The sequence below is a fragment of the Candida orthopsilosis genome, assembly GCF_000315875.1.
Source record: "Candida orthopsilosis Co 90-125, chromosome 6 draft sequence".
Lineage (NCBI taxonomy): Eukaryota > Fungi > Ascomycota > Pichiomycetes > Serinales > Debaryomycetaceae > Lodderomyces > Lodderomyces orthopsilosis.
The window spans coordinates 83,295-109,784 of record NC_018300.1 but is presented as its reverse complement, the minus strand read 5'-3'; the positions used below and the strand labels follow the sequence as shown (position 1 = coordinate 109,784).

Genomic DNA, 26,490 nt, shown 5'->3' with positions numbered 1-26,490 from the left:
CAAGTAGACTAATCTGCTAGATATTTCCTAATTGGGAAGTTAATTTGATTGTGTAGAGAAGAGCATCTGACAGAGAAAGAAATTTTTTTTTTTTTCTTCTGAAGTTTATACCGAAGAGATCTCACTTACTTTTCTCTTGCTTCTTCTCCTTCTTCTTCCCGCTTAAATCAGTTCATTTAAGAGGGCATAGTACGACTTTCATCACAACTTCATACTCCTTCTTTTTTCAATCCATTGCTCAGATCTTGTTATATCTGATATAATCCCGTTTCCTTATTGCATTTCTATTGGACGTGTGTCAGAATTGAATTAGGACGTGTTTCAATTTACAACATACATAATATACTCTTTGATTTCCACACTATTCCTATCTATTAATCTACTCAGTCAATTATGAAGTACGTTGTTGTCTCAGGTGGTGTCATTTCCGGGATCGGTAAAGGTGTTTTAGCTTCATCTACTGGATTATTATTCAAAACCTTGGGTCTTAGGGTCACTTCAATCAAGATTGATCCTTATATGAATATCGATGCAGGTACCATGTCACCCTTGGAACATGGTGAGTGTTTTGTATTGAACGATGGTGGTGAAGTTGATTTGGATTTGGGTAATTATGAAAGATATTTGAATATTACCTTGACAAAAAATCACAACATCACCACGGGTAAGATCTATTCTAAAGTTATTGAAAGGGAGAGAAAGGGTGATTATTTAGGTAAGACAGTTCAAGTTGTTCCTCATATTACTAATGCAATTCAAGAATGGATTGAAGAAGTATCGAGAATTCCTGTTGATGATACTGGATTAGAACCTGAAGTTTGTATTATTGAATTGGGTGGTACTGTTGGTGACATTGAAAGTGCTCCATTTGTTGAAGCATTGAGACAATTTCAATTTAGAGTTGGTAGTGGCAATTTCGCATTGATTCATGTTAGTTTAGTGCCTGTTATTCATGGTGAACAAAAAACTAAACCTACACAAGCAGCTATTAAAGATTTAAGAAGTTTGGGTTTAACCCCAGATATGATCGCTTGTAGATGTCAAGAAGAATTGGAACGTCAAACTATTGAGAAAATTGGAATGTTTTGTCATGTTGGTCCTGATCAAGTTATTGCTGTTCATGATGTTAATTCAACTTATCATGTGCCACTTTTGTTGAAACAACAAAAAATGATGAATTATTTAACTACAAAATTGACTATTGGTAAAGTTGACTCTCAGGCTTTGGTTAGAGGTGAAGAATTGTTGACTAAATGGAGACAATTGACTACGGCGCATGATAAATCGTTTGAAACTGTCACTATTGCCTTGGTTGGCAAATACACCAATTTGCATGATTCATATTTATCAGTTATCAAGTCGCTTGAACATGCATCAATGAGATGTAATCGAAGATTAAAAATCGAATGGGTTGAATCAACCAATTTGGAAGAAGCGAAAAAAGAAGAAAATCTTTCAGAATACCACAAGGCTTGGCATTATGTCTGTCAAGCTGATGGTATTTTGGTACCTGGTGGATTTGGATCTCGTGGTATTGAAGGTATGATTGCTGCTGCAAAATACGCTAGAGAAAATAACATTCCTTATTTGGGAGTTTGTCTTGGTTTACAAATTGCTGTTATTGAATTTGTGAGAAACGTAATTGGAATCACCAATTCAACATCACAGGAATTTGATGAATATAAAGAGGAAGATGGAATCACCCCCTCTGTGGTATACATGCCTGATGTCGATCAAGTGAAATTGGGAGGTACAATGAGATTAGGTATTCATGAAACGAAATTCTCCGATGATTCCCAATGGAGCAACTTGCGTAAATTGTATGGTGGTGCTGATGCAGTATATGAAAGACACAGACATAGATATGAAGTTAACCCCGACTTAATTTCCCAAATTGAAGACCAAGGTTTGAAATTCATTGGTAAAGATGAATCTGGTAATCGTATGGAAATGATCGAATTGGACCATAAATTGCATAAATTCTTCATTGGTACCCAATATCATCCTGAGTATTTGTCCAAGGTTTTGGATCCATCTAGACCATTTTTAGGGTTGGTTGCTGCTTCAGCTGGAATATTGGAAGATGTGTTGGGTAGAGATGATTTGAATTATAAAGGAGAATTTTAAGGAAGAATATTGTTTTTGCATAGAATTTTGAATTACATATTGTATATTAATACTGAATAAATAAAGGAATAAAAAGCATTCAATGTCAGATTATAGAATATTTTGAATAGTTTTTTTTCGAAATATTTGTATGAGTTTCAAGACAAATTTATCTTTTCGCAACCAAAATGTTTAAGGATAGAATAACTTTTTGAAGGAGTTAACTACACCTAATGGATAATAATCTTTTCTCGAGGATTCTCAAGTAACGAGTACTTCGCCACTAGGATTCAAGCATCAGCTTCAGTTAATTAAAGCTAAGTCATCATCGGTGCTGCTTCAATGATGGGATGATCAGTAAATTATGACCACGATGTTATAAGACGTTGTACCTATTTCATCAAAATGTGCGTTTATTTTTGCTGCAAGATTTAAAACATTTAAGTGATCGTGCATAAAAACAATAAAGAGATGGTCTAATCTTTCTTCATATGGCAAAAATGTGAATGGAACTTGGAGAGGACGCGACGTGGGGTGGGAAAACAACATACTATTCATTTGTGAATAACCAGTACTCAGGGTATACACGGCGTCAAGGCTACAACACGTGATTATACTAAGTTTTGAAAATCTAGGGGCTCAGCCAATTACAACACAACTGGCACAATCAATCAGCCCATTTCCTACTGCAATTGCTAGGAACATCCAGTTTCATCGTTTTTTCTATTGGGTAAGGAACCCAAAGACAACTGCTACTAATTAGTTTTAATGCAAGAGTCAAAATGAGCAATTTGACAGTGACAGTGGCAGTGGCAGTGCATTTTGTAGTTGTTGAACATCATTAGCAAAGCTTGCACTACCTGTGTGCAAGAAACATTAGTCAAACACAGCTCTGAATTTAAAAGTCACAGCCTCCTTCAAATAACCACCAATAAGGAGATTTCAAACCAATGTCGTAGAACAATTTCGTGCCATTATAATTTACGACTCTGTAATTTCAAATACGCGTTCTTTTGTTACATTTTCCTTAGTCAGATGCACTATGCTACCAGATGAAAAGACGTAGATTTATATGCAGTACTAATATTTATTCAAAAATTAAAACAAATAAAACACGAAAAAAAAAAGTCATAGAAAAAACTAAAATGTATTTTGTGTTGCAAAACAACAAAAGAAGCAAACAGAGACAGAGAAGGAATAAATGTTGATTTTGAAAAACTGTTGAGCAAACAGACCCATCTAACTTCAACCATCCATAGCCATCACTACCTATAGATCAACGTCGTATCTGAACACAACACATCTATACAAGTATACATACATCACTCGAATAACTTGTCATCCTTTTCTTCAATTACATTCACTTGACCACATTCATTTATAAATTGCATCACAGTTAGACAACCAAAAAGTTACAACCACCCCAGAAGCAGTCCTCCCGTTTTTCACCAACTACTATTCTATTCATTCGCTTATTATATCCAACTTTTATTCGCTCATTTATTGCATGATACTAGTGATTGTTCAACTGACTGACAGATCACTACAACTTTGAATCATTATTAAGATATACCGCTGTCACGCTAACTAACTACTCAAATGGCTTCAGTTGCACGCCATTCTGTCTCTCGGTTTGAGGACACTAATTTGCCGTCGGACCCTATGTCGTCGAACAATGTCGACAAGGTTGTTCAATCGGTGACAAATGCTACCAAACGTTTATCACAAATATCGACTAGCACCAATACCTCTTCCAAAAAGAGAAAATCACAAAACAAGATTGGGCCATGGAAATTGGGTCGTACTTTAGGTAGAGGTTCTACTGGGAGAGTGAGGTTAGCTAAAAATATAGAAACTGGTCAATTGGCCGCTATAAAAATTGTGCCCAAATCAAATTTCAAAAAATTGGAAAATCCAAAGTACAAACACAAACCTGAGTCAGGAGATGAGGATGATGCTGTCCAAAGATTGCCTTATGGAATAGAAAGAGAGATAATTATAATGAAGTTAATGTCACATCCTAACATCATGGCATTATATGACGTTTGGGAAAACAAAAATGACTTGTATTTGATTCTTGAATATATAGAAGGTGGTGAGCTCTTCGACTATTTGATCAAAAAGGGTAAACTACAAGAATACGAAGCAGTCAATTATTTCAAACAAATCATCAATGGAATCAATTATTTGCATCAATTCAACATTTGTCATCGTGATTTAAAACCAGAAAATTTACTATTAGATTTCAATAAAAACATCAAAATTGCCGATTTTGGAATGGCAGCATTGGAAGTTAATGAGCGACTCTTGGAAACTTCGTGTGGATCACCTCATTATGCGTCTCCAGAAATTGTGGCTGGCAAAAATTATCATGGTGCTCCTTCAGACATTTGGTCTTGCGGGATTATATTATTTGCATTATTAACTGGTCATTTGCCGTTTGATGATGAAAATATCAGAAAATTACTTCTTAAAGTTCAAAGTGGTAAATTTGTCATGCCTCATGAATTAAGTTGGGAAGCAAAAGACCTCATTACAAAGATGTTGAGAGTTAATCCATTGGATCGTGTAGACATTGAATCCATTTTGAAACATCCCTTGTTGACAAAGTATCCTGAACCAGCTACGTCGTATTCATCTACAACAACATTAGACATCAGATCAATGAACATCAAACCAATACAATCGGTTGACCAGATCGATAAGGAAATCTTGACCAATTTATCAGTCTTATTTCACAATTGCGACAAAAGAACCATCGTTTCTAGGTTAACATCGCCAGGAAAGAATCCGGAAAAAATGTTTTATTACTTGTTGATGAAATATAGGAATGACCATATTGCAAAAGTAAAGGCAGCAGAAACTACTCCACCAAAAGCTACGAAGTCGATACCAAGATCGACATCAATTGTACATACAATTATTTTTGATGACGCAACTGGTGAGCCTATTACTGAAAGTACTAATGTTGAACAGGTGACTAAATCAAGTTCAATTTATGAAAACAAGTCATTGTTAAAATCGAAATCGTCAAGACATGTTTTGGGGAATGTCACAAATACTAAAGGAAGTGGGTCCGGTGCCAAACAATTCAAAGCATCCACATCATTCAATAGAAAAGTGTCAGCAACCCACAAACACAATCAGTTCAGTACAAGTCGGAACGCATCATCACGTTCCCTCAGATCTAATGCTTCAAGAGGAACAAACACTCCGACTCCACCAAAACTGAATAGTCCTAGTGAAGGAGCCCCAAGGAGACCACAGCAACTTCCTCCTACACTTGATGAAGCAGAAATTCCACAACGTTCTCCTAATAGAGCTGTGAGACAAACTAAGCTCACTAGAAACAAACAAGACAATCAATCAATTTTGAAATTTGAAACTATTTTGGATGAGGTGTTTAATGACACGCAAGATAAGGAAAATGAAGTTCCCTCAAGAGCATCTTCACAGAGGAAAAGAGAAGGTGCTTTAGCTAGGAAAGAACGAGAGCTTGCTGAAAAAGTTCACCAAAGGAACGAAGCAAGAGAAAGTCGACTTAGAAAAGAGGAACAAGCTAGGCGCCAACTTGAGGAGGAACAAAAACATCTTGCTGAGCAACAAAAGAAACACGAAGAGGAGAGAAGAGCATTAGTTGAAAAGCAGAAATTGGAGGAGAAGCAAAGCTTAGAAGAAAAGCAGAAACAAGCTATTGCCAGATTGAAGAAGCGTGAAAGTGGCAGCGATTTTGCTGGACTTATGAAATCGAATCGTAATTCAGGTGTTTTCCCCCCTCCACCACCTCCAATCAAGTCTTCATTGGATCCAAGAAATTCAGTAGGAAGAGCTAGAACATTGGGGCCCGTTCCATCAAAAGCCACTCTCCGCACCTCCTCAAGTCCGCATGTTAATGAAAACACATCAAAGGTTTTGCACAAGTTTGGAATTGATGTTGCCCCTTCACCAAAGAAATTTACTAGTGATTTCAAAACTTCAAGTTCGAGGAATTTATCAGCATTGTTGAGTCCATCACCATCGCAGAATATACACAAGAGTGTCAAGACTTCCAGTTCGAGAAACTTGGCACAGTATTTACAAGGCGAGAATGAACCTGTCCAGGGTAAGAAGTTGACTATCGATACATTTAATGAAATCGAGCATGAAAAGGCCACGCAACCACAATCAAAGAGTGCTTTGAACAGAAGACAAAGCACTCAAAGCTCATATTACAAGTCGATGCTTAATGATATTGACGAGGACAAAGCACAAGGTCATGTCAAGAGAACTCCTGCCCCATCAATCAAAGAGGAAGACCTCAACAGTTCAAGAATTTCATTGATTCCAAATCCTCGATTTTCACGTTTTTCCTTTGGTGGATTATTAGAACCAAAGACTGTAACTAATGAAGAAGGCGATATCACAATCTTAAGTCATACTTTGAACAATTCATCCACTGTTGTTAGAAGATCAAACAAATCAGCTTCAACATTTGCTGGATTAGGAATTAAAGTGAGAGATACTATAAAGGAAGATGATGAAGAGGAGGAACAAAGAGAAGATAATTTCGTTTCTGTAAACACAACGGCAATTGATGAAGGGGATAGATCAGGAAGAGAAGAAGGTGACTATAGCTTCGATGATAGTCATTCTGATGCAACTACGGTGGATTCGAACTACTCATATGTTGCACCGCAGGAGGACAATACCGCTGGCTATTTAGATGCAGATCTTTCAAACTTTGATGTGATTAGTTCGAGAACGGCAGATATTGGAAAAGTCACTAATCAGAAGCCTAGTATCGTTGATTCCAAGGAGACTTTAATTGGGCAAAGACGCGTCTCGAATGACGAAACGATACGAGCAGATGATGACAATGATGACGATCTTCGAAGTTCATTCAGAGCTCGCATCAATGATGAATTTGATGATAATGACGATTACTCGCTTGCTGAAGATACCAATGAAGAGAATCAACAAGATGGTGAAGAGGAAGGAGAACCGGCATTTCAAAGTGATTTCAAAAGATCAAGACACTCAACTGGTATATTTAGCACGGCTCAATTACCAAGAAGCCCTCATGTTCAACTTGCTGATAATACTGGTGATGATGAGGCGGGTCCGGTTAGAAAGAAGTCAATGTTGAAAGATCATGTCATAACTAGTCCTGTTCAAGATACTTATGGGGGTGAGAACAAACAACCATTATTCAGACGATTTTCAACCAAGGCTAAGAGAGATGCGCCAACTGTGCCGGTACTTGAGTCGACACAAGAGCAAGAACAAACCCAATCCAAGGGTCATAATCGATTCTCAAGAATCTCCGTGGGTTCGAGGAACCTATTTGACATGCATAATAAACCACCACAGAAATCACACCAGCCACAACAATCAACTGGTAAGAGCAACTGGTTTAAAAAATTCTTCCAATCATTGACTAACTCCTCCAAACAAAGTAAATCATCATCTGGTACGGAAGCAAACCTCAATCGATTGACGAATAGAGATGTCAAAATTGTTGAATCATCATTGAAACCAACCGATTTAATACGACTTATCAAAGATCAAATGGAATTGAAAGAACTTGATGGATCGGTAAACAATGTTGGTATTGATGAAGAATTTGGGTTAATTACCGGCACAATACCCAAGAAGTTTGCACATGGTAAGAAACTTAAATTTAGAATTGAGGTTGTTGATTTAATTACCTCTTCATCTTTGCATTTGATGAGAATGAGTGGGAATGAAAAGGGATTTGATAATTTGGTTAAAATTGTTACTTATATTATCAAAAAGGAAGAACAACATAGAAATTCAAGGAACTGAAGAAGTGTTTGCATTCAGTTATTTAGACTTTACTTATACACTAATATATCTATATATAAACTTTCTAGAATATACTAACTACTTCTAATTCCTCAATGCTCGCAATCTTTCGGCCAATTTATCTTCTTTTTCCTCCAGGATAGCAGTTGACGATACCGGGCTTTGCACTTCGACTTGAGTTGCATTCAACCCTTGTTTCATCTCAATGCCAGCTTCATCAGCAACTTGATTCAACAATTCATCCACTTGGTCCTGTGGTGTCGTCATGGCATTCACATTATTCGTTGTCGTCTCATAATAATTCGTAGCTGAATCCAAATCTTCAAACTGATTCTCAAATTTATCCATGACTAAACTTATTCGTTCTAAATTCATCGTTTGCAATGCTTTATCCATCCCCTTGATAACTTGTGTCATGTTGCCCGTGACTGATCTCATTGTGACAGCAGTCTGCACGCGTGATGCCACTGCATCGATACGAGAACTTAATCGCAATAGATTGACTCGTTCGTTGGATTTACGTATGGCATTTTGGGCATATAGTTGAGCGATGTCATTGTTGCCTTGAGTTAATGCTTTTTTAATTTTGGCTTTTTCTTGTTGTTCTTCTTTAGCGGCTTTTGATGCTTGTCTGTTGAGTTGTTTGGCGGTAAATTTGAGTTGGAATAATGATTGTTCTAAGCCGGACATTTTTGGGAGTACTTTGTTGGTGATGGTGATAGACGAGGGGTAATGTTTGATGAGTTGATGAATTAAATGATCTTTCAGTGTGGTTTCGTTGATAATGGATTTTCTATTTTTGCGTTAGAATGGCAATGTCGTGCTCTCCGATCAGTGTCGTGAGAGTTGAATATAAGTCATTCTTGAAGCATGCAATATCTTCATTGGTCACACAATTTGGTTCGGATACAGTAGCATTGCCAAGGCAATAAAGATACGTATCCTTTGTCTTGATAGATGTGGTTTGAGTATTCATGGGTTGTGGCGCTGGTAACTATTCTTCCTTGTTACACAAACAAAAGAGACATACCCACGTGAGATCAAATAAAGACAAATTTGTTGTGCTGAAAAATTGCAAAATTTCAACACAATCTTCTCCCCCGTACCACTCGATACTACCCACCATGTCGGCTCCTTGTAGTTGCAAACATAATGAAAGTACACCATCAGTCAACTTATCACATTTATCTCCGGAACTTCAAAAAGAGTTTCAAGATCCCCAACATCCAGCCAATTTAATTTGTGAATTATGTCGATTATTCTATGACAACAATTGGGTCACTGGAACTGGAGGTGGAATCTCAATTAGAGATGTCGAAGGACCAAATCCCAATTTGGTCTATATTGCACCATCTGGTGTTCAAAAAGAGAGAATCCAACCATGGGAAATGTTCTTGGTTGAGTTACCCAATGAAAAGTTATTACGGACCCCCAATGATATTCCTGAAGAATTGACCAAGAAATACAAGTATAAGCCTAGTGCATGTACTCCTTTATTTATGAGTTGCTATAAAATGAGAGATGCTGGAGCTTGTATCCATACTCATTCACAAAGTGCCGTCATGGTTACTCTATTATTTGAAACCAGGAGCTATTTTGAAATCAGCCATATTGAACAAATTAAAGCTTTACCTAAATTGAGATTTAATGAAGACTCAGGTAAGGTGGAGAAAATTGGTAGTATGGAGTATTATGATAGGTTGATTATCCCAATTATCGAGAACACTCCCCATGAAGAGGACTTGACTGATTCGTTACAAGAAGCAATTAAAAACTATCCGGGGACATCGGCTGTCTTAGTTAGGAGACACGGAATATATGTCTGGGGTGAAACGGTATGGAAAGCTAAAGTTTATAACGAAGCAATTGATTATTTGTTGGAATTGGCAGTTAAGATGCACCTAGCTGGAATTCCTTTAGTTAAAGGTTCATAGAAAACTGTATAACTTAGATAGAAACATGCCGCTTGCTTCCTGTTAGAGTGGATTCTTTGTAGTCTTGAGTGGTGATCCCCTCATTTCTAACCAATTGACTTTGGCATACAAATTATCATCAATCTCTCCAATACAAACAATTTCATTACCCCTCATAATATTAACACCACTCGGTATTTCTTCATTAGTTTCATCAATCTCTTGTGTCGAGTATATTATTCGTTCGATGCTATTGCTAAGTATTATATTGGTGTTTTTATCGAATCCTTCTAGTACCCCTTCAAAGAATCGAGCGTCGGTTGTTATAACATGAACTTTCTCTAGAATGAGAGTTAGTAATCAATTAAAAGGTAGATGTAATAAAAATTTTCTGTACATACTTCCCACGAATGGTGCAAGTTCGGACATTTGGTGTGTATATGATTGTAGTTTATGATCGATTGAATTACTTTTTTATGAAAGATTCTATTTTTTTAGTTCATTTTGCATCAACTTTGATGAGAACATCGACATGAATATTGCTAAAACGATACCCAAAAGAATGAGAAATCAACTATCCTTGTTATATACCATAAGATTCGGGATACTGGAAATTGCTGATTCCTCGAAGTGAAAAAAGTTTAAAGGGTTGTAGAAGGAGAAATTAATCAATGGATTCTTTAATGGACAAAGCCTCATCTCATAACCTCTACCATTTTCCAACTGTAGTCAAGTCCACTGTCGCCATTGATACAGCAACATGAAGTCTCAACCACAAACACGTCAAGCTTCAAGAGGGGAAGATTGAATCACAGATGCTTTCACAATTCCGAAGGTAAACAATTCCTAAGATAGTACCTAGCCACAACCCATTGTGAAGTGATAGCATTTACTGTACGATTTCTACTTTTGGAAACACAGTATTGAATTTTCGACACCTTTTGTACTAAATGAATTCACTGGCATTTGAAAGCCATTATTGTCGATGACCATTATACGAGAAGGCGCCATTGAAAGAACCAATTCATTTCAGCTAAAAAAAAAAGTAGATTAATTTTCAGGGGTTTCTAGTGGAGAAACGAAGTCTGTAATTAGATTGATCGTTTGATGTGTAAACAGAAACTGTGCTTTAGATATATGGTGCAATTAGGGTCGACTCACATTTAGGAAAGCGAATCAAGTTCTAATCGAAACCACTGGGAACCGGCTTCGGAACATTTCTCACTTCAAGTCAACGCCTTTCATATCATAAGGGTATCAATTGTGGACTTGCCCGATTATACATTGCCAAAGGTTTCAATCGTATAAGTAGATACAAGGATTTGGCCCCATCTGCATTTAAACTTGCATCAATATGGTGACGGTGAAAATTTGCGTGTGGAACGGACCATAGGGTAGGGCTGTAAAATGGGTATATTCACTTTATCGATCTAGTGAAATACTAATTGAATTCAGAGTGGAATGCTCTTTTATGAGAGTCTACGTGTCTTCTTGTTGATCCTTTCTATCCTTGAGTCAACAGCAAAAAGCATTTTCTTACTGCCTGGAAGTGATATTCAATTGTTATGTTATCAGTCTAATGAATCTAAAGATTGACTATAACATGGTTGTTTCAGAAGCATAGTGGAAAAGTCTTCAGATTCGAAGATCAAAGAGCGGAAAAGCAAGAATGTCCTGTTCGAAAGAGCTCAAATTGCAAACAGTTAGGTTCGAAGAGTATAGTTTATTTAGTATTGAGCTGGCTCCGAAGGAGCCAAATGGATAGATAACTGGATTGAAAACCGGATTGCAAGTGAAATACTGCTCTCTCGATATCAATACCGGACAATTCTTATGCGTATAAAGTATACCTCTCTGACACACTACTGATACATATTCGGAAATTGTCGTTCCGGAAATATATACAATCAACAACCGTTTATCGGAACTTGACGTACAAATTAGTATCTTACTGGTGAAGTACTAACTATCCTTTCCATCCTTAGCAGCTTCTTCTTAGTTGCTTCTTAACGTACGAATAAAGACACCAGAGTAAATCAACCCCCTGTTAAGAAAATAATTGGTTTTGTGTCTTGGATGAATTTCTTTTTATTTTTGACTTCTTTCCTAAAATTTTCGCAGCTTTGAAGATTTATTGCAATTTTTCATCTCCAAAATTCCATGGGATGCCCCAGATATATACTCTTTTCAAGAAACAAATAGATCATAAATTTACACCCTTTTGAAAGTAACTACATGCAACTTAGTATACTATCCCTATCACTTACAATTGCATCATGAATACTGAGAAGAAAATCGATGAGTCAGAGCTACAATTTCGTGATTCAAGCTCATCATCAACTGATGAGAAGCAAGGATTTTGGTCTTCGTTCGTGGATTCATTCAAGCCACCAATAGACGAAAAGGCGATACAGAAAATAGACAATGATGTAGACGAGAAAGCAACTTTGACCGATGTGCAAAAGATCAATATCAATTCAACCAACCAAGATTTACGTCGAGAGTTGAAAACTAGACACTTGCAAATGATTTCAATTGGATCGAGTATAGGTACTGGTTTGTTTGTGGGTACTGGTAGTGCGTTAAATACGGGTGGTCCTGGAGCTATCATAATTGCTTGGTTTATTACGGCCACTGCTGTATTTTCAACAATGCAAGGATTGGGCGAGTTAGCAACCACGTTTCCTGTTAGTGGCAGCTTTAATGTGTTTGCAAGTCGATTTGTTGAACCAGCTGTAGGGTTTGCAGTGGGATGGAACTATTTTTTGCAATATTTCACATTATTGCCATTGGAATTGGTGGCTGCGGCAATCACGATACAGTACTGGGATTCAGGTGTAAATTCCGATGTCTTTGTTATAATATTCTGGTTGGCCATTACATTTATAACCCTTTTTGGTGTGAAGGCATTTGGTGAGGTGGAGTTTGTGCTATCGACTCTCAAAATTTTAGCTGTCATTGGGTTTGTAATATTGGGTATCGTGTTGATTGCAGGAGGCGGTCCTACCCATGAATTTGTTGGTGGGAAATATTGGCATAATCCCGGTCCTTTTGCTGCCGGTTTTAAAGGTGTCGCTTCATGTATCGTTACAGCTGCTTTTTCTTACGGAGGTACAGAGATGGTTGGATTAACGGCAAGCGAAACATCCAATGTTCGTCAATCGTTGCCTAGAGCAATCAAGCAAGTGTTTTGGAGAATTGTGCTTTTTTATTTTGGTTCATTGATTATGATCTCGTGCTTGGTTCCATATAACGACAAGAGGTTATTGGGACTGAGTTCAGTAGACGCATCAGCTTCAGCATTCACTATTGCCATCATCAATGGAGGTATCAACGGGTTACCAAGTGTGATCAATGCCGTTATTTTGGTTTCCGTGTTGTCGGTGGGAAATACTGCTGTGTACGCCACTTCAAGAACCTTGAAATCCTTGGCCGAGCAAGGAATGGCTCCAAAGCTTGTTGGGTACGTTGATCGTTCCGGTAGGCCAATTGTCGCCATTGGTATCACCAACGCATTTGGATTGTTTGCATTAATTGCAGCCAACAATGGTGCACAAGAATCGGCATTTGATTGGTTGTTGGCAATATCAGGATTGTCTTCTATCTTTACCTGGATATGTATCAACTTGAGTCATATTAGATTTAGAGCAGCTTTAAAATCACAAGGAAGAACTACCGATGAATTACCATTTGTTGCACAATCAGGCATTTGGGGATCATATTATGGACTTGTGCTTAATATTTTGTTCCTTGTGGCTCAATTTTGGATTGCGCTATTCCCTTTGGGGGAGTCTCCTAGTGCTTACAACTTCTTTTTGAATTATTTGGGGTTCCTCGTATTGGTTGTGTCTTGGGTTGGTTACAAAATTTGGAAACGCAATTTGAAATTGTACTTGCCAATTGAGGAAATTGATGTTGATACTGGACGTGCCGATGTTGATACAGACTTATTGAAACAGGAAGTAGAGTTGGAGAGGGAAGCATTGGCGGAGAAGCCATTTTATATAAGGTGTTATAGATTCTGGTGTTGATAATAGATTTAATAAATGATGAGTGTTATAGCTTTAACCGTAGCGAGTATAGTGCTTGGTATTCTTCAATGTAAAATAGTGAATCAACTCAAATCTTCAATCTAACCCGTAGTTTTACACTGTGTGGTGAACTGGAGTAGTTACATTTTGGAGGTGTGTTGCAAAAAGAAAATCCTAGTATCGTATTTAACCACACATTTCAACTATGATTAGCAGAGGCAACAAAAGATCCACAAGCAATACCGACTACTCAAGTGAGCCAGAGTTGTTCTTCTCGTCACTACATGGAAAACCACTCCAATCACAGAACACCGAAAGGTCAACTGAAACGAAGATCCAAGAAGAGTCAGCCAGTTTGATACAACATGCTGCTAGGTTGGAATTAGAGTCAATTACATTGAAAGAGAGCATAGAAAAGGCTGGTGATAACTTGAAGGAGTTTCATAAGGTAGATCTTCAAGAGTTGTCTGCATCAATGAAAGATGTCAAAAAAGACGTCGCCTCGATCAAGACTAAAACTAACACTAGTCACGATATTTTGCGACAGGGGCTTGAAAAAGTGAGTGTTAACTCAGAATTGACATACTTGCTCCAAAATTCAACCACAAATCAAGAGAAATTGTGTCACATTGTCGACGGCAAAATTCAAACACTCGAATCATCCGTGAAAAACGTGTTGGCTCAAACTGAATTCATTCGAGATAAACAGTCGCAACAAAACGAAGCTATTAGTAAAATATCCAAAAAGTTTGAAACTATAGATGGTGACATCAGTGACATGAAACAATTTTTAAGTCTTTTGGTACCCAGGTTGATGACGTTGGAGAAATTGTTTGTTCCAATTTTGTCACAAGTGAATGCGACACCACAGCGAATGGTTGACAGTGACACTCAGACTCAACCGAAACGGCGAAAATTAGAATAAAGGTGTCATCAAAGGTTTGGAAACCATTTTTGTGCACTATTGCAATATAGGATATATCAAAGTGGCAAGTAAAGATGAGCAGTTAAGCCCGAAAACAAAACAAGGCATTTCAACATTTAATGGCCTGGCACTTTGTGTAATTGCAATCTTCAACTGCCTATTTCAAGTTTCTTTTTTTCTAGTTTTTGCAGCTCAAGGCATTTTTGCAGTTTTTTTTCCTCGCAGAGAGGACGGTGTTAGTTTCTGTATACGATTGGCACATGAATTTAGACGCAGAGTCCAACTTGGCATACATTAGCGCTTTAGAACACAGACGCCAGATGACTCATTCTCAACAAGTTGCCTTTTGAGATTCTATAAAATGGCCTTGGATTTCTATGACGCATTAAAAATTTGAATTTTCTTAATTGTTACATATCCAATTACAATATGAACGTAAATACACATCTCTACTTTTCTTCTTATCATCTCTCTTCACAACAATGACATCGGAGAAAAAGTCTGTAGAGTCCAACTTAGTGGTTGACGACTCCATACTATCCCCATCAGAACAAAAGCAAACGCTATGGACCTCTTTTAAAGACTCATTCAAACCTGCCATGGAAACAGACCACACGTTGAAAACCAACCATGATCCGGCTGATATAGAAAAGTTAACTGATTTGGAAAAGATTAATCTCAACTCTGCCAACTCGAGTTTACGTCGAGACTTGAAAGCAAGACACTTGCAAATGATTTCAATTGGGTCGAGTATAGGTACGGGGCTCTTCGTTGGTACGGGGACGGCATTGAACACTGGTGGACCTGGAGCAATTATGATTGCTTGGGTGGTTACTGCTACTGCCGTATTTGCCACGATGCAAGGGTTGGGTGAATTGGCTACAACGTTCCCAATTAGTGGTGGATTCAATGTATATGCTAGTCGGTTTATTGAGCCTGCTGTGGGGTTTGCCGTGGGATGGAATTATTTTATGCAGTTCTTTGTATTGTTGCCATTGGAGCTAGTAGCTGCTGCTATTACAATCCAGTATTGGAACTCGAGTATAAACTCAGATGTATTTGTGATTATCTTTTGGTTTGTAATTACATTTATTACCATGTTGGGAGTTAAAGCATACGGTGAAGCTGAATTTATATTCTCCACAATCAAGGTTTTGGCAGTCATTGGATTTATTATATTGGGAATTGTTTTAATTGCTGGTGGTGGACCAACTCATGAGTTTGTTGGTGGGAAATATTGGCGTCATCCAGGTCCATTTGCATCTGGCTTCAAAGGAGTTGCATCGTGTATTGTCACGGCAGCATTTTCATATGGTGGTACTGAAATGATTGGGTTGACAGCCAGTGAAACATCCAATGTCCGTAAAGCTTTACCAAGAGCTATTAAACAAGTGTTTTGGAGAATTGTGCTTTTTTATTTTGGTTCATTGACAATGATTTCTTGTTTGGTTCCATATAATGATAAAAGATTGTTAGGACTGAGTTCAGTAGATGCATCAGCTTCAGCGTTCACTATCGCTATTATCAATGGAGGAATTAAAGGATTGCCCAGTGTGATTAATGCCGTTATTTTAATTTCAGTTTTGTCAGTGGGAAATGCTTCAGTGTACGCCACATCAAGATCATTAAACTCGTTAGCTGAGCAAGGAATGGCTCCAAAGTGGATGGGATATGTCGACCGTGCCGGTAGACCATTAGTGGCTATAGGGCTTACTAATGCATTTGGATTGTTTGCTTTGATTGCCGCAGATGATGACGCACAAGAGTCTGCATTCAACTGGTTACTAGCATTGTCTGGACTATCGTCTATTTTCACCTGGATGAGTATCAACTTGAGTCATATTAGATTTAGAGCAGCTTTAAAAGCACAAGGAAGAACTACCGATGAATTACCATTTGTTGCACAATCAGGCATTTGGGGATCATATTACGGACTCATACTTAACATATTATTCCTCATAGCCCAATTTTGGATCGCCTTATTTCCCTTGGGATCTGACCCTAGCGCATATGATTTCTTCTTGTCATATTTGGGATTCCCTGTGATTCTTGTTTCTTGGATTGGATACAAGATCTGGAAACGCAATTTAAAATTATACTTGAAAGCAGATGAGATTGATATAGATACAGGTCGTGCTAATGTTGATCTAGACTTATTGCAACAGCAATTGGCTGAAGAAAAAGCAGAGTTAGCAGAAAAGCCATTCTTTTATAGAGTGTATAGGTTCTGGTGTTGATTAATGAAAATTTTGTACTGCATATAAATCGTGATTTTGTAGTAGTACGACATTTTGATGAAAAATTATTTCAGATGAAATCAAACTGCAAAAAAAGAGAGAAGGCAGATCCACGGATAGATATACTTAACACCATAGTTTTCACAATGACTCAGGATCCCACATTAGAAGAAAAAGTAGAGTATATTTCTATTAACGATAGCACTCCGGAAGAACAAGGCCCTGTAGTGCCTCATGAACGCCAAATTGTTGACCAAGTTATAACGATATGGAAGGAAGATCCAGCAACTGAGAACCTTGGAGTTCCTAAACTACATGCTATAGTCAAACAAAAACATCCAAATTGGACAGTTTCTGAAAAAAGGGTAAAACAATTGTTGAAGAAATTTGGCCTCCTAACTAATCAAGAACAATACACCTATGCCAAAGATATTAAATCTGAATTGACACCTGATATTGAACTCCCGCCCAAGGTTCAAGTTGTCATGACTTCAAAAAGGGGAAAGTGCTTGTATGCAAAGAAACCAATAAATAAAGGTGAGTTGATATGGAGCGAAACTCCATTGTTTTTTGTCCCACCATTGGCCAATGTGCATCTAGTTGAACATGGATCAGCTTGTGCCAATTGTGGTATACTTTTACAACAAACTGAGATGAAGACCGTGCTAAAAGGATTGGATTGTGACGTTTGTTCTGAGGTTTGGTGTTCGAAAAAGTGTAAGCAAATGGATGCACAATTACATGGTGCAACGAAACATAATGTATTCAACCCCAATTCGAAAAAGCCAAAAATTATAGATTCAAATGCATTTTTGGAGTTGCAAGAATACTGCTTGAAGGAATCATGGAATGCATTGTATGCAATAACGTTAATTTGTGCTAATATGTTGTTGGATAAGCTGGGTACCAAACAAAAGCAATTCAATGCTATGGCAAGAGTATCTCAAGATGTAAGATACAAAGCCTTGGATTCTGGCGGTGGAACATTTGACAACATGAATGGGGGTGCACTTTTTGTTCAAGAGCAGCAAGAAACTTTATGGAAAGAGGGATATGAAAGGTTTCTCCGAGTATTTCCAAAGAATTTTGTCTCATATAAGGACTTCTTGTACATGATGGGTACTTATAATATTAATAACCTTGATTCTAGTGTGTTCCTAACCCAATCCCATTTAAATCACAATTGTGATCCAAACACTACAGTTGATACAGCACTGGACCGCATATCGGGATTGAAGGTGTTTGCCAAGAGGGATATCAAAGAAGGTGAAGAATTGACAACAACATATGTAAATCCAAGCCATACTTTAAATCAAAGACAACGAGAATTGAGAGTTAATTGGGGGTTCATTTGTGCTTGTGAAAAGTGCAAAAGTGACGCAAGGACCACAGAAAGAAGGAAGTCGTCATCTTCGTCTAAGAAACAAGATGCCAAGAATATTAGAAATATGTTGAAAGAGACTAAGGAACAAGTTGGCGATGGTGGAATTGAATTAGAGATTCCTCATGAAGTTAATGGAGAGCGTAGAAAATCTGTTAGATTTGATGAGACTGTTGTTGCTGTTAACAATTGAAAGTAGATGTTGTATATCTTAATCTGATACATCTCATAATTTGACCGAATATAGGAATTAAATGAACGACTCGCCGAAAAAAGAAAAATCGTTCATTAACGAAATGAAAAATTATTCACCCAATATCATAAACAACGCCAAACCACATTCAACAGTTAATAATAATGGACACATACGACGAGACAAACTACATAGATGGTGGTCAAGTACCCAGATATGACGAAGATCAACCTAGTCTCGAAGACTCAACACATATACCACCACATATAAGTAACCATGATGGTATCGAAGAATCGCTACATCACCATAACCAACAATTTGAAGTCGAAGGTCAAGTGGATCCAGAAGAAGAATACGACGAGGAAGAAATCATACCCTCGCATCAAACTATAGTTGATGAATCGGAATTACTAGCTGCTCAAGCCGCAGCTGAAGCTGCCGCAGCCGCCCAACAACAAGAACCAGGTGATGTATTCAACAATGTAGCTCAAGGTTTAGAAGGTCCACATCGTGATATGATGATGCAATACTGGCAAGAGACTATCAACTCTATTGAACATGATGAACATGATTTCAAGAATCATCAATTACCTTTAGCAAGAATTAAAAAAGTGATGAAAACTGATGAAGATGTACGCATGATTAGCGCTGAAGCCCCCATTTTGTTTGCTAAAGGATGTGATATTTTTATTACTGAGTTGACTATGAGGGCATGGATCCATGCCGAAGAAAACAAGAGGAGGACGTTGCAGAAATCGGATATTGCTGCTGCTTTGACCAAGAGTGATATGTTTGATTTTTTGATTGATGTTGTGCCTAGGGAAGAGGAGAAAGCATCAAAGTAATTGGAGGAGTTAGAACGTGTGAGGAAAAGGCCTTGTTTCTGTATTTTGTATTATTATTGTAAGTACTATTGGGGAAATCTTTGTCAAGGGGATATTCTAAAAACAAAAAGAGAATTGTCTGATATTGGTGACGCTGGAAATAATTGTAAAACAAGCTTGATAATTCTTCGCTCTCTCACAAGCGTATTGGAACCTTTAACACTCAGTAGTTTAGAAGACCAGTCTTGGCTGCAAAATCTGGGGTTTGCCATAACCCCAAAAAGAATTGGTAAATATGTCGTAGAAAAGCCTCCGGCACTTCAGACAAGTACCTTTTTCAAATTTTTTAAAATCCAACAGGATAGAAACGTCGTTTATCTGCTCGGGACAGCCAGTAGAAGTCGTAACACGCAACATTCAAAGCTTTAGTAATAGGATTAAACCATTCGTTCTATCCAATCGTACACGTCCTTTAGTAGGGGTCGTGCAACACCAGTCAAAAGAATTGTGTGCCACACAAAAACAAAAATTCAATTGGTTAAATTGCTACAAACGTCATTGAGTACACAACACACAATCCAAGAACCACAACTTTACCGGTTTTTATTATTCTGATTCTTTTGTGTGAATTGAATCGTTATTGATTTATCGATTGAGGTCATTTCAGATTTCCACTGATTACACAATTTAATTTTTGGGAATTTTGTTACTTTTGATGTTTTGATTGCTATTATTATTAATACAGAAACATATATAAATATAACCGCCCATTCCCACCAACACCCCCTTTTTTCCTTCCGCTTTTTCTTGCTCTCCATGTTGAACAAATTATCATCAACAGCAATACTAAAACAATTATCAATAAGAAGAGCCATTACTACTCAATCCTTGTTGAAGCCAATTGCAACCACTACTTTCACTCGATCTTTATTTTACAATCAAAAATTCTTTAACAATAGACGCTATAAACAATTAACCAAATCTAACACGTTACTCACTTCCAAAATGACATTAATCACCATCTCACAATCATTAGATGAAGCGTTCACCAAGAACAAGATTGTTCCTGATGTTGTCGATGATTTTGAAACCCAAGGGTTATTATCAATTGAATATGGTCCTACTGAATTGGTGACCTTGGGTAATACTTTGTCAGTTTCAGGTACTCAACATAAACCCAAGATCCAATTAACTTTAAATTCACCAACTGAAGATGGTAAAATTGAGTCAATTAACGAAGGTGACAAGTTTATCTTGGTTTTAACTGACCCTGATGCACCTTCAAACAGTGATCACAAATGGTCAGAATACTTGCATTGGTTGGTGACTGATATTGAATTGCCTAATTTAAAAACTGAATCTGGTGAACCAGAAATTAGCCATTTCATTGATGCCACTCAAGGTAAAGAAATTTTCAAATATGTAGGTCCGGGTCCACCACCAAAGACAGGTAAGCATCGTTATGTGTTTTTGTTGTTTAAGCAAGATCCAAATACAATTACAATTGAAGCACCTAAAGATAGACCTAATTGGGGAACTGGAACTCCATCGAGTGGAGTTAGAGATTGGATTAAAGCAAACGCACCTGGATCCAAATTGTTAGCTGTGAACTTCTTTTACGCTCAAAATGAAGACAATTGAGTGAAGTATATGTTCAATATATATAAGCATTCCAATTATACGCTACATATAACCACCTATTTAAATATCTGTAGACTATATATTCTTTGCTGCTCGACTATAGTCCTTGGGACTTATAACCAAACCTTTTCCCTTTCTTGCTCCTCGATAAATTGTTTCGATAATATCGATCAATTCTTGTTTATCATAAATGGGGAAATTCAATTTATTATTATTACCAGTCCCAAAATCACACAAAATATGTTTGTTTCGATAAAAAAACATCAATGTATAAGGTTCTAGTTTATTTTGATCCAATTCATACATTATATTGAAATCGGGAACTTTATCTAAATTGACAAGGTAGATGACGGCAAAATTTTTGATTTTATCAGCTATTGAGTATAGTAATTCATCAATTATCATGCATGGGGTTTCTTCTTCTCTACCAAATCGAAGTACAACTACTCGATCATCTTCTGAAAGAATTGCTTGGTCGACGTGCCAACCTGTACGTAAATTGGGAAGGAATACCGAACCCATGATGACTTAGATTGATGGTGTTGCTTTGATGAAAAAGGGGGCGGGAAGGGCAAAAACTTTATTGCTTTATGAAGGGGTTTTGGTTCTCCAAAGGGGTGTGTAGATGTAAGTTAATGCTTTGCTTGTGGTGGCGCTTTTGCGATGACGTAGGCTGGCGTCAACTTCCAGACTTTTTTTTGCTTTGTGCGATGGGACCAAATAGGTAGCGTTAATTCTTCTGGTAGAGCAAGAGCATGAGATTGCAGACGATTGGCATTATGACAGCATAAGTATGCTTTCTTAGGCAGCTAGAAGGTTGGATCCAGAGCAAAAAACATGGTTATCAGTCAGAAAAGTTAGCATTACTGTGCATAATTTGCTTTGAGGTTGAGTGTATATAAATTCTAGTGACTTTCTCCATATTCCCAATTCAGTTCTTCGCCCCCTAAAACTACTCCAATAATCAAAAATGTTGCAAGACATCAAAACCAAACAGCAATTAGCTAGCGCTTTACAATCTCAATACCAATCCTCAGAAACAGCTTCAAGAAAACCCGCCACTGGAGTCGACCCTGGTACATCCTCAAGAACCAAGATCCAATCCAAAGCAATGGACATGGCATCCAACATCGGGTTAGGTTCCGGTTCCAACACGTCCAATCAAGATCACGTTATTGTTGTTGATTTTTTTGATGATTGTGATCATTGCTCACAAATGAATTCGAAATTGGATGAATATTCCAATTGGTACCAAAATCAATCGAAGCCGGTTGATTTTTATAAAGTGAACATTGATGATAAGGAACTGAAGTCGTTTGCTAGTGAATATTCAATCAATTCAATTCCAACTACGTTGTTTTTTAAAAAGGGAAAATTGGTCGATAAAGTTGTTGGATCAGAACCCGCTGAAATTAAAAAGGTTTTGGATAATGATTTGTTGTAAGGGGAGAAGAGAGGGAGGGCGCGATTTGTTTGCAAGACGTTTTTGGCGCTTTATTTTTAAGTCGAGGTGGTTTACCATTACGGTTATTTATTCATTTTCGGTTTATTTTTTTTAACAGTTCATTCTGGTTTAGTTTATTCTTTCGTAATATATAGTGGATGGAAAAATGTATGTTCTTTATCTTAATTTACTAACATCGGTTGTTCGGATTTTCCTCTGAAGGTGATGGGTGAGAGATGGAATGATTGTCGATGCAAAACACCTTCTTTCTATGTTACCTGCCCAGTGGAGTAGAGTCACAACCCTACACACTTGATCACTTAAACCAATAATAGAAGGTTTGAAATATGGGGATACACCACAAAAGCTCAATCCACAAAACCATCACGATATCTCTGACCAAAAAAAATTTTCCAACCAGCTACATCACCGATAACTTACAACCACCACACTCCCATAGCCCACCATGACTGAGATCAACTTGGGAATCACCGCTGATATGCATGTACATCTACGTGATGGTGCTATGTGTAAATTGATTACCCCTACCGTTCGCTCGGGAGGCATTGCCATTTGCTATGTGATGCCTAATCTTGTCCCACCAATTACCACTAAACAACAAGTTATCGATTACCATTCACAACTTACCAAACTTGCTCCTGAAACTACTTTTTTAATGAGTTTGTACTTGTGTAAAGAGTTAACTCCTCAATTGGTTGATGAAGTCAGTCATTTGATTCATGGGATTAAATGTTACCCAGCTGGTGTTACCACAAATTCAGCTTTAGGAGTTGACCCAAATGATTTCAGTTCATTTTATCCTTTGTTTGAAGTAATGGAAAAACGTGGATTGATCCTTAACATTCATGGTGAAAAGGCGCATTTGTCCAAAGAAGAAGAAGCTAGAGGTAACGTTGAAGATGAAATTAATGTAATCAATGCTGAACCCAAATTTCTTCCTGCATTGCGTAAATTACATGCTGATTTTCCTAAATTGAAAATTGTATTGGAGCATTGTACAACTCATGAGTCAATTGCATTAATTCGTGAATTAAACAAGGGCAAGACTGAAAATGATGAAGTCTTTGTATCAGCAACGATAACTGCTCATCATTTGTATTTAATTATCGATCAATGGGCTGGAAATCCAATAAATTTCTGTAAACCAGTGGCCAAATTTCAAAAAGATCGTCAAGCTTTAATTGATGCTGCCACTAGTGGTGAACCATGGTTCTTTTTTGGCTCGGACTCTGCACCCCATCCAATCCACAAAAAGCAAGTACACGTTGGTGTTTGTGCTGGTGTTTATACACAATCCAACGCCGTGGCTTATGTGGCTGAAGTATTCGATAAACAGGGCAAGTTAGACAACTTGAAGAAATTTATCAGTGATAATGGTATTAGGTTCTATAATTTGAAGTCCGATATTGTGGAAAAACACAAGGGTGAGAGTGTATGGTTAGTTGAGAGAAGCAATAATGTGCCTGATGTGATTGGTAATGGTGAAGTAGAGGTTGTACCTTTCAAAGCTGGAGAGACTTTAAAGTATGCTACAGAGTGGAGGAAGAATTAGGGAAGGCGACAGTTTGTAGATAGGTGTAGATGGGTGGATTGGAACGATGTGCATGTATCAGAATCTCATGTAAAATCTCTACATCGCATCACTTTGTGGATAATTCTGTGGCAGTTTTCCCAAAGACGGAAGTTTGCATGACACTTTCTAGAATTTTCCACGCATAATTGACAATAATGAAGGACATTACAAAATTAGAAGACCATAACAATGGCGATTTGTATCCCATTATGATGTGATTTACGAAACTTTTAATTGAGAAAAAGAAACAATTGGTCCAACGGTCTATTCATTTTGCCGTATCCAAGACCAAAAAAAATTCAAAACGCAAAATTTATCAGTATGCTTTTGTGATCTTTTCTTTTGTTAACTGTGTATACAATTGCGCTGCGATCTCAACATTGCGTTCATCATAATTTGTCCTTCAGAGACACATGATTGTAAAGCTAGTTATTGAGTTTCAGTTTGAGGGTGTCATATCTGTAATTAATTGTATAAATTTAGTCATTAAAGTATAATCTTATGGTTTGATTCAATGGATTCTATCTAAATCATACGGCAATCTGAGCGGATTGAAAAAAAATTTTTCTCAAACTTTTCTGTGTAAAGACTGGAAGGACAATCGGGTATGCAACATGCAAAAACATTTTGAAAGCAGCATGGCGCCAACGGATTTCACAGAAATTGGCTTACACAAATTTCGCTAACAATACGGAAGTCCGGAACAGTAAAACATTGGTGACTACGAAGTCCGTAGAACTCGTGGCATAGAAGCTATTGGGAACAAAATTTGTAAGCACAACAGAGCATAAGACTATTCGTGCAGTTATTCAACAAGACATGAACAATGCCGTGAAATACTTACCCTACAAGCTAGGCGGCAAAATACTAAACTATAAGCTTTGCTATAGGACAAACTGAAAACCAATCAAAATCAAAACTAGTTCTTATCTCCAATGCTCTATTGGAAATATCACGTGCAATTTTTCTCTTTTTATATCCCAATGAGGAAATATGGGAAAATTGTTTTCTATTGAGTCGGCTAAAAGCGGAAATTAGAACCAAAAAAATATTGATGAAGCTCACACGACCACATATACGGCGTCAATTATTGGAAAAATTACTCTATTCAAACGTAGCTATTGTATTTATTTCCGGTACCACCAATTCGTGTGAAAATATTGACCTCGTGGGAAGTTTTCTGGCCTATATTTAGCTCTCAATGGAAGGGGGTTCTAAGCGAAGTGATGAGAAAAAGAAAGAACGAAGTCAATTAATTAATAAACCCCTTTGAGTAAAAGGCTCTGAAAAATTTAGATCAGTGATTTTTGATATAAAAAGATGCCCACGTGTACTTGAATCTTATTGTTCAAAACAATCAACGTATTAAAACATGGCTTTGAACAATAGTATCTAATTGTTCTAAAATTTATGTGCATAATGTAAAGTGCGTGATATATGCATTAAGGTTTAAATTCTTTTTTTTTCTCATCACTGGTACAAATGGACCTTTCTGTTGGTATTACAAATCAACCTTGATGCACCTGTCATGGATTAAACCCAGTGGTAAGCGAACCCACGTGTGTAAAAAAGAAGATGCACAGGTGCAACAAACCAAAAGAGACTGGTTACACTTCAACCATTGAGGATTGTGCATTGGAATTGGATCGCAAGTATTCCACATTATATTTCCGTTCAGTCAAATTATGACAGCTTTCAAAAAGCAATAAAACCTTAAATTTTGACGACACATGATGTATGGAAATTTTCTTAGCCAGAAGGTTCCATTTTTCTTGGTATTCGATCTCAAGGGGAAGAAACGCAAATTAGTTATAAAATATAGCCGTGCTCTTTTGTCACATGAATCTATCTTACAACAACGTTTCCTTCTTCTCACCATAGATAAATTGACGATCTTTACCTTTTTTTAAAGTTCTCTAAACGGACATTTGTCAAATGAGGAGAAGAAGGAAAAAAAGACAAAAAAAATATTTATATGTGAAATTGACTAATATCATATGTTGAACCATGTACATCTTCTCTGTTAATATTACCTAAAAAGTTTAAACCCAGAAAGTATAAAATTCTGGACTCGCTGCAAACATGCTCTGGTAGAGGAGTGTGACCCATTATTAAAGGCTCTTTTTCTCAATTTGAGATCTTTGATTCGTATATCTATAAAGTGTCGGGAATACAAAATTGATAAAAGCTTCCCTTAATCGCACAAAATGAGAACGACTAGTATTAGCATTGTGCTCTTTTGTACTGATTTTGGTTTAGTAGTTCTGTTTTAATGATACTTTTTTTTTAGCAGCCCTTTTTGTGATATATATCAGAAATTAAATTAGACGCCAGATTTTTGGTTGATGTTCATGTTTTGTATACTCTCTTACAGTTCTATTGTCTAATCTAAAGAA

General features: G+C 37.2%; 14 protein-coding genes across 14 annotated transcripts; 11 read left to right on the top strand and 3 right to left on the bottom strand. All coding sequences in view use genetic code 12, as the record gives it.

Annotated features, from left to right (window-relative positions):
- Positions 1-393: 393 nt before the first annotated feature.
- Positions 394-2,127, top strand: CORT_0F00730 (Ura7 CTP synthase 1; the record flags this gene model as incomplete). The annotated part of the gene is made up of 1 exon (XM_003870383.1): positions 394-2,127. One exon carries the CDS (start codon positions 394-396, stop codon positions 2,125-2,127), a length of 1,734 nt encoding a protein of 577 aa, XP_003870432.1.
- Positions 2,128-3,705: 1,578 nt separating this feature from the next.
- On the top strand, positions 3,706-7,911 carry CORT_0F00720 (Hsl1 probable protein kinase; the record flags this gene model as incomplete). Its single annotated transcript, XM_003870382.1, has 1 exon — positions 3,706-7,911. The coding sequence occupies one exon, from the start codon at positions 3,706-3,708 to the stop codon at positions 7,909-7,911; it is 4,206 nt and encodes a 1,401-aa protein (XP_003870431.1).
- An 84-nt stretch (positions 7,912-7,995) lies between these two features.
- Positions 7,996-8,601, bottom strand: CORT_0F00710 (Did2 protein; the record flags this gene model as incomplete). Its single annotated transcript, XM_003870381.1, has 1 exon — positions 7,996-8,601. The coding sequence occupies one exon, from the start codon at positions 8,599-8,601 to the stop codon at positions 7,996-7,998; it is 606 nt and encodes a 201-aa protein (XP_003870430.1).
- A 284-nt stretch (positions 8,602-8,885) lies between these two features.
- On the top strand, positions 8,886-9,845 carry CORT_0F00700 (Mde1 protein; the record flags this gene model as incomplete). Its single annotated transcript, XM_003870380.1, has 1 exon — positions 8,886-9,845. One exon carries the CDS (start codon positions 8,886-8,888, stop codon positions 9,843-9,845), a length of 960 nt encoding a protein of 319 aa, XP_003870429.1.
- A 42-nt stretch (positions 9,846-9,887) lies between these two features.
- CORT_0F00690 (hypothetical protein) lies at positions 9,888-10,253 on the bottom strand (the record flags this gene model as incomplete). Its single annotated transcript, XM_003870379.1, has 2 exons — positions 9,888-10,165; positions 10,226-10,253. 2 exons carry the CDS (start codon positions 10,251-10,253, stop codon positions 9,888-9,890), a joined length of 306 nt encoding a protein of 101 aa, XP_003870428.1.
- Positions 10,254-12,100: 1,847 nt separating this feature from the next.
- Positions 12,101-13,855, top strand: CORT_0F00680 (hypothetical protein; the record flags this gene model as incomplete). The annotated part of the gene is made up of 1 exon (XM_003870378.1): positions 12,101-13,855. The coding sequence occupies one exon, from the start codon at positions 12,101-12,103 to the stop codon at positions 13,853-13,855; it is 1,755 nt and encodes a 584-aa protein (XP_003870427.1).
- Positions 13,856-14,060: 205 nt separating this feature from the next.
- CORT_0F00670 (hypothetical protein) lies at positions 14,061-14,780 on the top strand (the record flags this gene model as incomplete). Its single annotated transcript, XM_003870377.1, has 1 exon — positions 14,061-14,780. One exon carries the CDS (start codon positions 14,061-14,063, stop codon positions 14,778-14,780), a length of 720 nt encoding a protein of 239 aa, XP_003870426.1.
- Positions 14,781-15,262: 482 nt separating this feature from the next.
- Positions 15,263-17,017, top strand: CORT_0F00660 (Gap1 general amino acid permease; the record flags this gene model as incomplete). Its single annotated transcript, XM_003870376.1, has 1 exon — positions 15,263-17,017. One exon carries the CDS (start codon positions 15,263-15,265, stop codon positions 17,015-17,017), a length of 1,755 nt encoding a protein of 584 aa, XP_003870425.1.
- Positions 17,018-17,091: 74 nt separating this feature from the next.
- CORT_0F00650 (Set5 protein) lies at positions 17,092-18,591 on the top strand (the record flags this gene model as incomplete). The annotated part of the gene is made up of 1 exon (XM_003870375.1): positions 17,092-18,591. The coding sequence occupies one exon, from the start codon at positions 17,092-17,094 to the stop codon at positions 18,589-18,591; it is 1,500 nt and encodes a 499-aa protein (XP_003870424.1).
- Positions 18,592-18,755: 164 nt separating this feature from the next.
- On the top strand, positions 18,756-19,436 carry CORT_0F00640 (Hap5 component of CCAAT-binding transcription factor; the record flags this gene model as incomplete). Its single annotated transcript, XM_003870374.1, has 1 exon — positions 18,756-19,436. The coding sequence occupies one exon, from the start codon at positions 18,756-18,758 to the stop codon at positions 19,434-19,436; it is 681 nt and encodes a 226-aa protein (XP_003870423.1).
- A 795-nt stretch (positions 19,437-20,231) lies between these two features.
- On the top strand, positions 20,232-21,056 carry CORT_0F00630 (Tfs1 carboxypeptidase Y inhibitor; the record flags this gene model as incomplete). Its single annotated transcript, XM_003870373.1, has 1 exon — positions 20,232-21,056. The coding sequence occupies one exon, from the start codon at positions 20,232-20,234 to the stop codon at positions 21,054-21,056; it is 825 nt and encodes a 274-aa protein (XP_003870422.1).
- A 75-nt stretch (positions 21,057-21,131) lies between these two features.
- Positions 21,132-21,578, bottom strand: CORT_0F00620 (Dib1 protein; the record flags this gene model as incomplete). Its single annotated transcript, XM_003870372.1, has 1 exon — positions 21,132-21,578. The coding sequence occupies one exon, from the start codon at positions 21,576-21,578 to the stop codon at positions 21,132-21,134; it is 447 nt and encodes a 148-aa protein (XP_003870421.1).
- A 448-nt stretch (positions 21,579-22,026) lies between these two features.
- CORT_0F00610 (Trx2 protein) lies at positions 22,027-22,500 on the top strand (the record flags this gene model as incomplete). Its single annotated transcript, XM_003870371.1, has 1 exon — positions 22,027-22,500. The coding sequence occupies one exon, from the start codon at positions 22,027-22,029 to the stop codon at positions 22,498-22,500; it is 474 nt and encodes a 157-aa protein (XP_003870420.1).
- A 466-nt stretch (positions 22,501-22,966) lies between these two features.
- On the top strand, positions 22,967-24,073 carry CORT_0F00600 (Ura4 dihydroorotase; the record flags this gene model as incomplete). The annotated part of the gene is made up of 1 exon (XM_003870370.1): positions 22,967-24,073. One exon carries the CDS (start codon positions 22,967-22,969, stop codon positions 24,071-24,073), a length of 1,107 nt encoding a protein of 368 aa, XP_003870419.1.
- Positions 24,074-26,490: the final 2,417 nt, after the last annotated feature.